Source organism: Colletes latitarsis, chromosome 5 (assembly GCF_051014445.1).
Source record: "Colletes latitarsis isolate SP2378_abdomen chromosome 5, iyColLati1, whole genome shotgun sequence".
In the NCBI taxonomy this organism is placed as follows: Eukaryota; Metazoa; Arthropoda; class Insecta; order Hymenoptera; family Colletidae; genus Colletes; species Colletes latitarsis.
This window is the reverse complement of record NC_135138.1, coordinates 29,527,489-29,541,038: the sequence shown is the minus strand read 5'-3', so window position 1 is coordinate 29,541,038 and position 13,550 is coordinate 29,527,489. Positions and strand designations below refer to the sequence as shown.

At 42.7% G+C, this 13,550-nt stretch overlaps 1 protein-coding gene across 43 annotated transcripts in view; it reads left to right on the top strand.

Annotated features, from left to right (window-relative positions):
• Window positions 1–13,550, top strand: part of Para (sodium voltage-gated channel paralytic) — a 65,135-nt gene that overhangs the window by 30,003 nt on the left and 21,582 nt on the right. For 11 of the 43 annotated variants that reach the window (XR_013079678.1, XM_076764958.1, XM_076764954.1 and 8 more), the window contains 13 exons: window positions 1,418–1,509; window positions 2,008–2,220; window positions 2,714–2,774; window positions 2,845–3,154; window positions 3,811–4,098; window positions 5,350–5,406; window positions 6,455–6,886; window positions 7,196–7,289; window positions 7,350–7,418; window positions 9,216–9,490; window positions 9,824–9,997; window positions 10,075–10,425; window positions 11,077–11,311. Coding sequence is in view for 42 of the 43 variants with exons in the window: in XM_076764958.1 (XP_076621073.1) it covers window positions 1,418–1,509; window positions 2,008–2,220; window positions 2,714–2,774; window positions 2,845–3,154; window positions 3,811–4,098; window positions 5,350–5,406; window positions 6,455–6,886; window positions 7,196–7,289; window positions 7,350–7,418; window positions 9,216–9,490; window positions 9,824–9,997; window positions 10,075–10,425; window positions 11,077–11,311 (2,651 nt within the window). In the remaining variant the exon portion in view is untranslated. The remainder of the gene's footprint in view (window positions 1–1,417; window positions 1,510–2,007; window positions 2,221–2,713; window positions 2,775–2,844; window positions 3,155–3,810; window positions 4,099–5,349; window positions 5,407–6,454; window positions 6,887–7,195; window positions 7,290–7,349; window positions 7,419–9,215; window positions 9,491–9,823; window positions 9,998–10,074; window positions 10,426–11,076; window positions 11,312–13,550) is intronic. The other 32 variants (XM_076764972.1, XM_076764963.1, XM_076764969.1 and 29 more) reach the window with 8 other exon arrangements.

Genomic DNA, 13,550 nt, shown 5'->3' with positions numbered 1-13,550 from the left:
CAAATCTTCTCCCAAACGAATTTTCCGTGTTAATTCCACCGAACGGAAACATTCTCGTTCGACGCGAATTCATTCGAACTTTGAGATCGAGATAAAGAGAAAACCGTCAACGGAGATGAAATTCACGCTTTTCTCTGGAGAATCATCAACGAATCTACCTACATTAGCAATGGGTTCCATTGGGCACGTTAGACTCGACGAGTTCGACACGCTTTAATCGATTTAAATCTGAAAACAGGCTTCGAACCGATCAGCCTGAGCAGACGTTCTGTTTTTCCTGTGTTTCCTTAGTGCCACGGGTAGATTCGTAATCACGATGATGATCCTAGCCGTAACCGCGTCGACAGGACTGATTTTGAAACGATCACGTCGACCTCCGTACGACCAGTTGGCGCAGAGAAGCGTTCCCCAACGAGAACGCTAAATTAGTATCAAGTTAGATGTTCAGGTTATGACAGTAGACCACGCTAGATACCTTTGATTACGCTATAAAAAAATTTCTGTAGCACCGAGTTTATCAAGTACTTCAGTCTCTCTTCTCATGTTTACACACTATTTGCCAGTATACGTACAATAAACATCTACATGTACACACGTATAGTCACACGAATACGAACAGGTATACGAATTAGTCCACCTAGATAGGGATAGAGAATTTATTATGTCTAGCAACCACAGACGAAGAGTATCTTTATTATCATCGTAATGTTGATTAGCATAGTATAAACAGTCGATTCGATGAATCACTTATTAATTGTTTGTAGTTTAGTACTTGTACACGATGCGTGGTGCGATTGGGGCTGAATCCGTTTCGTCCATGATGGATCAAATTAACGGAGGAAGAAGTCGAACGGGTTCTGTAAGCGAAAATACTCCTGCAAAGTGTAAAAATCTTCTAAAACGTCATTCAACTGTGCATTAAAAGAAAGTACTTCTTTTCTCCGCCATATTTGCCCCATCGTCGACGACACGAGAGTTAGAATCGATTCCGATCGTACGACGCATCCTGTATATATTATATATCTTCTATATATAACATATATTACGTAATTGTTGATAGATGGTCAATACGTGTATTTATTCGACGTAACATGTACTCGATAACGACTCGGAATCACGAGAATATAGTAGCTTTCGTTCTCTGCTCCTTCCACGAGAAAGACTCGAGTGATATTGTTCGAAGAAAAACATAACGAGGCATTGATTCCCGTGATACCGTGACAAATTAAATATTATATACATCGTGCATGCAGTAATAGCTATCTTATGATACACGCAGTTTCAAGCAGACTTTTGGTAGGCCATAGGAACAGTAGCGAGTAACCCTTTGAGTAATTTATTATCCTCAACTCTTTTCTAACGTTTTGTTTTTTTGTTTGTATCACTGTAATGTGTGTGATGTTCGGGTGTATTGCAGTTATGTGACGATGGGCATAGATCTAGGCAACCTTGCCGCTCTCAGGACATTTCGAGTCCTCCGAGCCTTGAAGACTGTCGCTATTGTACCAGGTATGCTTAGAGAAATAGAAATTGGTCGTAGACGCAGATATAGAGGTCATAGACACTTGTCGCGGTCGCTGTACACATTCTTTTCGCAATCATCACCGAGTAACGCCTGTTCTATCTTCGACCCCCCCCCCCCCCCCTCACCCCCCACATCAAAAAACATTTATATCATTTCTTTATTCCGGCGTTAAAATTTTTTTTCCATCAGCCCCCCCTCTCTGTATCTTTCACGCTCATCCATCGATCTCAATAATCATCGAACTGTATCGATCAATGTTCTTACACTTGGTCATCGGCTACCGTCACCGTCGTTTCTTCTGCTCGCCTATTCCGCCCCCTCTTAATCGTCATCCCCACCCCCTCATCCATCTCGATCCATTATTCTCAGCTCCGTCATCTCTTTCCACACGCTGAAACGAACAAGCGGTCTGTTAACGTCCAACCGAACCCGACACGCAGGATTTCTAACTGAGTCCGCTGTCCTTTTCTCTCGTTGTCTAGGTCTGAAAACCATTGTCGGCGCTGTGATAGAATCCGTGAAGAACCTGCGCGATGTGATAATCCTGACGATGTTCTCTCTTTCCGTCTTTGCGCTGATGGGCCTCCAGATTTACATGGGGGTTCTCACGCAAAAGTGTATAAAAAACTTTCCCAAGGACGGCTCCTGGGGCAATCTCACCGATGAAAACTGGGAGCGATTCGTTAGTAACGAAAGTACGTACGCAACCAAAATGGCGTCCGTGGAGATTCCTATCGAGAGAAGTTCTATCTCACTGGCTCGATACACGAACCCTGACAGTCTCCAAACGTGTGCACTGACAAAAAATTGACCAAATAACTTTTGTAAATTTTTCATCGGTGTAAACGATTGGAAATCGTCTGTTCCAACTAGGGCTAGGACTACTTGCAGAATTTTTAAACTTACTCCAGCTATAATAAAACTGCTTAAAGTACCTTTCATCATTTTTATTTGCTATTCCTATGCTTCGACGTCTAGAATCTCATTCTCATAACGTCCTTCGAGCCAGGTCGAAACGTAGGCTAGCTTTTGCAAGGATTTCGAGATATCCAAGCGCTTTCCTCAAAGTGTAGGCTGTGAGAATCTTGGATCGTTGAGCAACAAATGAATTAAGTAGTCGTAGCCCGAGTTTGAGCGGCCATTAGAGGACCCCGAACGTTTTCTAAGCAATTTATTTGTTTGGCTCAGCTAATTGGTACGTGGACGAGGCGAAAAACATGCCCCTGTGCGGAAATTCATCTGGAGCAGGGTAATTTGCATCTTCTAACGCGCTCTGGTCGCCCAACGTTTCCATTCTAACAGAATTCTCTCGAGCGCAGGCAGTGCCTTCCTGGCTACACGTGTTTACAAGGATACGGCGATAATCCGAATTACGGTTACACGAGTTTCGACACCTTCGGTTGGGCCTTACTCTCCGCGTTTCGTCTGATGACTCAAGATTACTGGGAGAATCTCTATCAGTTGGTACTAAGATCCGCCGGTCCGTGGCACATGTTGTTCTTCATAGTCATCATCTTCCTCGGCTCGTTTTATCTCGTCAACTTGATTCTCGCCATCGTCGCGATGTCCTACGACGAATTGCAAAAGAAGGCCGAGGAGGAGGAAGCTGCCGAAGAGGAAGCCATCAGGGTACGTTTTCTTTCGAACTTATCCAAGAAACTTGGAAAAATTACGTCCTAATGGGGGCTAACGAGCACTTGCATCCCCACTTTTTACAGTCTACTTGCTCCTCTACTGTCAGTGTGATCTCCTAGAGCAGTGTAAACTAGAGTGGGGATGCAGACACTCGTTAGTCTAGTTAATTTACTTATTTGCCCAATTCTAATGAGTGCTCCACCAATCTGAATAAGATTGATACACGTTATAGTGAATATCTGTTTTAAAAATTAACTCAAAGTGGCATCTTTAACAATACTTAACCCTGTACACCCCTATGTCGACGTTAGTTTTTGTCTCAGGAGCTCATTTGTCGGTTGTCGACACATACGTAATCTTTTCATCCAAGATCCTCACATTTCAACTTGAGTTGATTTTAATAGAATAAATAAAACAGATATTAAATTTGTTTGTTAATGTAAATTTCAAATAAACTATTTAAAAGTATTGGGAGCTGCTGGTAACAAAATTGAAATATAATTCGTGTAATTAGTGCTTAGAGTGCAAAGGGTTGAAGATCGAGATAAGGTTCACCCAGCCTCTGTTGAGACCTCCAGTTCTATTATGGACCAGTTTGAACGAACTATATCTGATACGAGGGTTTCTGTTTCATGTTTGGAACGCACCAGGAAGCGGAGAAAGCCGCCCTGGCGAAAGAGAACAAGCAATTGGCCGCAAGGGAGGCAGCAGCGAGGGAGGCAGCGGCGGTGGCCGCCGCGAACGCGGTGGACCAGATCGTCAAGTCGCCCTCGGATTTTTCGTGTCACAGTTACGAGCTGTTCGTCGGCCAGGAAAGAGGGAACGACGACAACAACAAGGAAAGGATGAGCATACGTTCGATCGAGTCTGTCAGCGAGCAAAGGGTGAAACAGATCAACAACCACACCACCACCACTAAAGTGCGAAAAGTGAGCGCCGTAAGTATCCGACCGGCGTATGCATCGTCGATTATCTCCTCCTGTAACGTAACGTATTTTGTTCCTTCGAACTTGTCCCCTGACCTCGCTTTCACGAGAGCAGATCACGCGAGGCTGTTCGATGTTGACTCGACTCGTCGGCAAACTGAGCACAGTTTAACTATTTAGAGTCCTCGGAGCAGGCAGAGCGTTAGTCTGGATGGATGCAAGGACGATTTGCAATCGTATCGCGCGATAAGTATCGAGAGTAAAGGTTAGGAGGACGAAGGATCGTTTATAGAGGTGTGTGGAACATGGCGATCGCAGCTTAGGGGTGTGAAAGGATGCTTGGAGGCGAGCTTCGCAAGGGTGGAAGAGTCGAACGATTTTCGCGCGATTTTTTTACGAACGCTGGCCTATTGGGGCGTGTTTTGCCTACCTCGACGAGTCGAGCCCTACCACCAAAAATCTGTCGCTCTGTAGCATGCTTGTCGTACAAATACTTTTGGTACTTCGTTAGGATGCTTTTGAACTCCTTGTTTTACGTTGATTTGCTCGCTAATTCAGTCTCTCGCGCGGTACGATCGGTTCAAGTCTCGACTTCCGGTCGTGGAAGAGTAAATCGGGTCTGGCATTGCGTACTTTTTGAACTCATTGTGCTGTCTTGCATGCGAACGCATGTGTTTTTAGTAGAGAAAGGAGATACGAACTGTCGGATCGTGAAAAATAATGGGCAAGGTTTTACAAACAGAGAATTGAATTTATATTAGATATTTTCTTGCTAACGAAACTTCGTCGCTGCGGAAGGCATTGTCAAGAAGGTAAACGAGACGTCGACGTAAATTTATGTGTTTATTCGGTGTGGTCCAGCTAGCGACATCGAACGTCTGAGGATTTGCTGAAAGATGAACCAGTAAGATAAATAAACAGTACATCCGCAGACTCCTGATGAAGCTAGCTGGGAATATGGCGAGTCCTTGAGCGCTCGAACCGCAAATACCCGTGAAAGATGGCTGCAGAGGATGGATCTCACCGATCTTCGTGTCTCCCATTCTTCTATTCCTTAAATAAGAGTTTGAGTAACTTTCCCTCGATATTTGTTGCGACGAGTTGTGTATCATCTACGCGCGTAAACATCTTGCTCTACTGTGTATGTACGCTTTGCTAGTATTTATTATAAACATATCCGTATCGAGTGCCTCCTTGGTGTACACTTTAGACCACGTTACGAGCCGTTTGGTAGGAGATATCTTTTCTTGTTTTTTTCTTAAGGTCTCTCGCGCCGCTAATGGCCAGTTTACTTATGCCTACCAGGAAAGCCTGCGGAAGGTATGTGTGTCACGACGTATCTGTCAGCACCGACCGTACGTACTAAATAGCTGTACAGGATCCACGATCCGAATCATGTCAACGCGTCCCAAGTCTGACGTGTCGGAATGGTGTGAAAAAATAAAAAAAAATATCATGCGTCAACTTAGTCGTTATCACGGAGGACGATTAGCGATTGCTAAAAATGATGTAGCGAATCGTTTCAAGTACGAATACAATTTTTGTTCTCGAGTTCGCGTTTCTTTAAACCGTAGAGACACTGAAAGTACAGCTACGCGTTCCCCCCCAGACGATGTTTTTACGACGATATTGATACAAAGTCGCTTTCGGTGTGTTCTGTTTCCCTATTGTTACTGTTTCTGATCCATCTGTGATGCTGTGATCTCCGTCGTTCGATCCACCGAGTTAGAATGCAATCGACTTGGCCGTTCAAGGTCGTCGAGAACGCTCCGCCCCTTAAAGTGATTCAAGAGTGGGGGTACCGACCTTGAGCAGCCAATTGAATTTGTCTCCGACCTGTTGATCATTTACGTGTACCCTTGTTTATGGATGCATGTCTCTCGTTTACTTTTAACCGAAATAATGGAAGGCAGAATATTAAAAGATCAATGTGTTCGTACGGAAAACGAGTTACTATATCAAGCGAAGAAAGCTACAAACATTTCCAAAAATCTTTTCGCTACCGATGCTTCCTCTAAGTTGAAACGTACGATCCTAGAAACACGTTACCGATCTCATTTGTATCAGACGTATCAAGTCATTAGAGCACATCCATCGACTTCATGATATCCTCTGTTTGTCTTGGGATCGAAACTCTTTACTTCACGTTGCGGGGAGGCATTCACCAGACATTGCCAGCTTCGATAGCGCCTACGATTCATACGTTAACGAAAGATCGTGGAATGTTCATAATCGTTGCTCGAGGAGGTATAAGAAACCCTGGTCCCTTTGACGCGTACCCCCGATCCTGACCCTTCATCCGCGTCCTCCAGAGAAGCACGAGAACGGTGAGAGAGAAAAGCGGTGGTCCGCTTTGTTGTAATTTCAGGCGAGCCTTAGTCTACCTGGCTCACCGTTTAATCTTCGCCGGAGCAGTCGTGGTAGCCATCAGTTCACGATAAGAAACGGTCGTGGTCGTTTCGTCGCGCCTCCTGGGGGCGACAGGAAACCGTTGGTGCTATCCACGTACCTCGACGCCCAAGAACACCTTCCGTACGCCGACGATTCGAACGCGGTCACGCCGATGTCCGAGGAAAATGGTACTATCGTGGTCTCCGGTTACTATGCCAATCTCGGCTCTAGGCACTCCTCGTACACGTCCCACGCTTCGCGGTTTTCGTACACGTCTCACGGCGATCTAATCGGTGGCATCGCCAACGCTGGGAAACCGATGACGAAAGAGAGTCAGTTGAGGATCAGATCAGTCAGGCCACCCTCCGTCAATGGACATTTCACGGATTCTAATCAGAAATACCATTACGTGAGTATCGGAGGCCGGAGAGATACACTGATTGTCACGTTAATGTCTCCGAGTACGAGGGTTTCTTGGTAGGCTGCGATCACTCGCCATTTTTCAGAATGGAACACTAGTCTTTCCAACCGGGTATTTTATTACAATTTTGTTGAATTTAGTTACGAAGGAGGAGGGGACGTGGTGGGCTCCTCTTGCCACAAGACTTTAATAGTGGCTCCTTTCAAACACTTGGAGATATTAACATGGGAATAGTTGAGATCTGTTGGTTGCAAAGAAATGGAGATCGAAGTATAAATGGTACGATTTATCTCCTAGGAGGGTGACCTGGACGATCCAATGGGCAAGGCAAAGCAACAAGACAATCCGTTTATAGAGCCTTCTCAACAACACGCTGTCGTTGATATGAAAGGTACGATTCTGATAGTATTTTTACACGAATAGAAAATACTGATCAAATACATATTTTCAGACGTGATGGTGCTGAACGATATAATAGAACAAGCAGCCGGTCGTCAGAGCAGAACACCGGAGCAAGGAGGTAATGTCGAGAATCCGTCCATCTTACGTCATTTTTTACAGTTTATCACCCTTATCACAGATGTGTATCTCTTGTGTGATGAGCATCCTATAATTTGATGTACACCGTTGTTGAGACTCTTGTATTTCTTTTCTTCGATTGACATTCAGTGCTGAAGATTTTTGTCTGAGCGCCTTGTACATAGTAGACTGAATCCTTTCTTTTTCACTACTACTTCTGTTTTTTTTTTTTTTTTATTTAATTTCAATTTATAACTGTATTAAACGTTGTGAGATGACGACATAATTTTATTGGACATCGGTGACACGATGTACAACAGTGCATGGTACGGTTCTTTGTTCGTTCCGATACGTCTTGTAAAGGATATATATTATTTTCGTTCCTACTGTCGCAGCAAAGAAGATGGCATTGCTCGATCGAAGTATCGGTGTAAAAAGTCGTGATTCGTAAAATGTGCGACGATTTTATACGGGAATTGTAAACGATACGCGTAAGACCTCGTTGAATGGATTTTAACAGTCTGTAGTAGTTTTCTTTTGGGGAAACAGTGTTTGGTTTCCTGACGATACGACACAGATTAATATCCTCGCTGCAGCTGCACGACATCTTGGTCGCTTCGTGCCTGGATTATTGCTTTTACTTTACCTACGATATAAACTGCAGCGAAGTTATCATTTTTTCATTTTGCCAGAATTTTATCGAAGGCACCGCCGCGTACGCCTCAACTGCACAATCGGATCGTAGGTTTTAAAACGCTTCACTGACCGAGTTCCGCCAACGTTAAGTCTAAATTCGACGCTCTGGCCATCGCGATTAGAGCTTTCCAAATAAAGTTTACCGTCGACACTAGGCAACTACGCACGCATAGTCGCACTTCGATCGCTTTGAACATGCTTGTTGCTGCACCAAATATCGCGACGTTCGAAGGACAGATCCGCCATTCGTACTTTCCTTCGCTCGTCCTAAGCATACTCATTTTTTATCTTCTGATTGTAGTTGATATGTTGTGCCATGTGACGACTCACTTGTTCCGAGCAACGTTAACCCTCAACTGGTCGAATGGCATCGAACTTAGCTGAGCTTGTGGAATCATTAGTTCTTAAATTCAGTCGTGATTAGTCTGATAGTAACTTTTAAATGACCCACATATCATAAACCATGCCCATATCACAAACATCCACTAGATGCCCTCAATGAATTACGCGACTAGCGTTTCAACCCTACCAGTTGGGGATTGATCATGTATCGAGCATCCGTTTCGATTGATTTTACCACAATTTGCTCTTGATTTCCCTCCGACACGCACCCTTTTGGAGTAAAACTACACTGCACACATAATCACCACGAATTTGCGTAACATTTGCATCACCCTGTTTGCTAATTTAGCTCCCTTTGTATTTGGACGTAGCCTCTGAGGCAACCGCGTTTAAATCCCCGCTGTTCGTATTTACAGCGACTCAGAGATTTGTTTAAACAAACCACGAGAACTGTTGAAAGAATCCTTGACTATGTTTGCCTCGACTTACATCGGCCATTTTGGAACCGATTAATAAGTTTCGTGTAAGATCAGATCCCTGAGTCTTTGTACGTGTCTCATTGGACTGCTTTTGCTCTGTAGATAGAGTCTAGCCCTCCAAAGATTTTGGTTATTTTCTTTGGTTCGCTGTAACAGTACACGCCTGCCTGTTCGTATATAATCTGTGGTCCGAAAAAAAACAAAGAACAAGCTTGACGAATGAGAAAACCTCTTTCCCCAAAAAGAGTGGTGCCAGACAAAATTACTAACACGCGTTACAGTTTCGACCTATTACTTTCCGACAGACGACGATGAAGAAGGGCCCAGATTCAAGGAAAAAGCGTTGGCAGCCATGTTGCGCTGCATCGATATCTTCTGCGTGTGGGATTGCTGCTGGTTGTGGCTAGAAATTAAAAAATATGTGTCTCTTGTGGTGTTCGATCCGTTCGTAGAACTTTTCATCACCCTTTGTATCGTCGTCAACACGCTCTTCATGGCATTGGATCACCACGACATGGACAAGGATATGGAAAGGGTGCTCAAGACGGGAAATTACGTAAGCAAAACAGTGCCAGAAAAATTTTAGGCGCTTGGAGACGATCGCACGTTGCACAAATTGATTTAACTTTGCTTTCTTCTTTCGTTTGTTAACCCTCTCGGCGTATCTCCGCCCACGAAGGCTCGATTTTAATAAATAAAAAATTCAAACTTGGATTCAGTTGCAAAATATCAGAGTTATTCAAAAAATTAATAAAACCCTTTTCGTAAAGAATTTAACCGAGAGGGTTAAGTACACTAGTGGCAGAACCATAGCTATTGGTAACCATTAAACGCATGTTTGCTTCTTCTCCAAGACAATGTTATATTAATATACGTGCATAAATTTTAGTTCTTCACGGCGACATTCGGTATCGAAGCAGGGATGAAATTAGTAGCAATGAGCCCCAAGTATTACTTTCAAGAAGGATGGAACATCTTCGACTTCATCATCGTCGCCCTCTCGCTTCTGGAATTAGGCTTGGAAGGTGTGCAAGGTCTCTCCGTGTTACGATCGTTCAGATTGGTATGTTTCAGCTACGAGATACTCAAAAATTGTTATTTATTTCAAATGGAAGATCAAAATAATTCTTTCGTTTGCAGCTGAGAGTGTTCAAATTGGCAAAATCGTGGCCCACGTTGAATCTGCTGATTTCCATCATGGGCAGAACGGTGGGCGCGTTGGGTAACTTGACGTTCGTGTTGTGCATCATCATCTTCATCTTCGCCGTGATGGGTATGCAGCTGTTCGGCAAGAACTACACGGACAACGTCGATCGGTTTCCCGACGGCGAGCTACCAAGATGGAACTTCACCGATTTCATGCATTCGTTCATGATCGTCTTTCGAGTGCTCTGCGGAGAATGGATCGAGTCCATGTGGGACTGTATGCTCGTTGGCGACGTCTCGTGCATACCATTCTTCTTGGCCACGGTTGTCATTGGTAATCTGGTTGTAAGTATAGTCAGCGAGGAACGAAATGGTATATTCGATCTGTCATCAAACGTTCCTCAACCTTAACTCTCGACTGGTAGGGTGAACTGGTTAAAATATTTTTAAAATAGTGAATTAGTTGGGTTTTTGATAAATTCAACGTACTATCAATTAGTTAATAAGTCTAAGTTTAACCAAGTACTTTATTATTTGATCGTCATTAGCGCAATAATTAATCATATAACTAAGCCAGAATCCAAAGACCCTGGGGTCGAAAAGGCTGTATAATTTCACAAGGGACTGTAAGTGTGAGCTTTTTATTTCTCAGACACAGCTGGAGCGAAGCGAAGAAGCGTGGAGTGGGATTCGGTGACCTTGAGAGACTGATTCTATCGAGGCTGACTATAGCAGTCTTCCTGCGAAGAAACGACATCCGTGATGTTCACGATAAATTCTATTAAATGTGCAAATTCTCGAAGGGAAAAGAAAACGAAGGAGTGAGATACAGTAAACAGTGCGGTCTAAAAAATTGATCGTTCGATTGATAGTCGAGAAAGATGTCAGCAGCTTTGAAGCGTTTTTAAATTCCTTCCTGTATTTCACTCGACCAGTTGAGGAGAACAAGTTGTATGCAAATGGTTAAAAACTTGACGTCGTGTCTGTAACGAATAGGTGCTGAATCTCTTCTTGGCCTTGTTGCTGAGCAACTTCGGTTCGTCGAATCTTTCGGCGCCGACAGCAGACAACGATACGAACAAGATCACGGAGGCGATCGATCGAATAGCACGTTTCGTTAAGTGGATCAAGCGAAATGTCCTTTATCTTGCTAAATTGATGCGAGCCAAATTCACCAATCAGATATCCGATCAGGCGCCAGGTGAGGGACCGTCCAACAGTTGGAAAGAAGGTTTATATCCAATCAGATCGCTTGCTGTGTGCGCTGTGTAGTTCGTGGCACTGTTTTCAGTTCTGCTTTTCACTTTTTTCAGACTTTCTTTTCGTTTCGGTGCCAGTCGACGATCGAAATCATTTTCCAAACACGATTGCCTCTCTTAAAACAAAATATATATATATAAAAAAAAAGATAAACAGCGCGTAACGATTAGCAAAATCAATCTTTCGTACTGTTGAACCAATTATTTTTATTTTGTTTAACGTTTGCATATTTTTTTTTTTCTCGACAGAATAACACGTTGACTGGCATGTTCGATTTTTTATGCAAATTTTTTAATCGGTTTGCTATTTCTCTTCGTTCTGTGAATAAAAGTCTATGATACAATGGGGGGTAAAAGAAGAAGTTGATAATGTGGAAATTAAGTTTTGCTTCGCTGATTAGCCTGGCAGTTATACGTTGCTTTATCTATTATTTTATCGTTGAAGAAAACAATCGTTTCGTCTATAGGGAAACGAACAAACCGCTTCGATATTGTTGGATTACTCTGAGAGTAGATCGTGGATCCTCACGCGGTACATCTCTGGATTTGCGTTAACACTAAACCTACCGGCACTCCATGTATACCCACACCTACCATGACCGATCAAACGATCAGTCTTTCTTTTTCTCTTTTACGAGGCAACGTACTTCTAATTTTTGCATTATATGTATAGAAAGTTATGTTTTGATGTTTATTCGTAAGATATTCTTCTCTCTTACGTCAAAAAATGTTTTAATTTTCATCGGATAGAAGATAAAACGCCCTGCAAAACGAATTTTGTTCCAAGTCGACAATTAGTCCTAGAGAAAACAATTATTTAAGAAAAAGTACTGGCTAGTGATTACGCAAACATCCTATATTTACATTTAAATTAATTTTCAATTAAATATACAATTTATGATCCAGTTTTATCGTACACTAGTCGTACGTTCAGTAGGAATTGCTGGAACTTCTTTGGGCATGTAGCGTTAAAGTAATCTTCAAAATAAACATGGAAGACAGCATAAATTAGAATAGTTGATATGGTCATCGGATAGGGGATGAAATGCCCTTTAAAATGAGCGTTCGAACAAGTCGATAGCTTTATTAGATCCGGAGATATGACAATTTTTGTTTCAAGTCGAGCGTCAAAGTAAATGTCAAAATAAACATAGAAAATAGCATAAATTATAGTAGGTGATATGCTCATTAGATAAAGGATAAAATGAGCGTTTGTGAGAGTCGATAGCTCTATTAGTTCCGGAGATATAGCGATTTTAGTTTCAAGTCGATGCGGTGGCTAGTTTCAGAGATATAAGCGTCCGAAGTTTTGTTTACGTTTTTGATGCGCTCGCGCGACTTCATTCACCCCCCGCGCGCGTAGATAGTAGACAGTGCGTAGTAAATTCTTGGAAATACTACGCTTCCTGGTCACGTGACTGTCTAGACTCGCGCGCGACAAGGAGGTCCGGCGCGACGCGTCAGACGAAGACAGAGATAGTCGAATTCAGAAAAATACACTTTTACATAACTTACGATATCTCGACAACGGAAAGTCCGATCGTCAAAAACCAAAAACCACTTTAAAGAGGAAGCTTTGCCGCCGCTAACAATGGCGCAATAATTAACAAAACACTAATAGTTTCGGAACTGCATGCGTCTAAAGTTTTAGTATTTTTAATACGCGTGAATAGGCTATTGTACGTAAGCCGGACAGTGAGACAGTCGAATTAAGAAAAATACACTTTTACATAACTTACGATATCTCGAAAACGGAAAGTCCGATCGTCAAAAACCAAAAACCACTTTAAAGAGGAAGCTTTACCGCCGCTAACAATGGCGCAATAATTAATAAAACAGTAGTGGTTTCGGAACTACACGCGTCTAAAGTTTTAGTATTTTTAATACGCGTGAATAGGCTATTCTACGTACGCCGGACAGCGAGACAGTCGAATTGACAAAAATTATCTTTTACATAAATTACGATATCTCGAAAACGGAAAGTCTGATCGACAAAAACCAAAAACCACTTTAAAGGGGAGGCTTTGCCGCTTCCAACGATGCCACATTTATGGAGAAAACACTAATAGCTTCGGAACTGCACGTTTCTAAAGTTGAACTATTTTAATACGCATTGTAAAACTGTTCTAAGAGAGTGAAAACTAAAGATTCTCTCCTTTCGTCTTTGTTATACATATATTTTACACAAATTTTATCCAGTTCAAATATAAA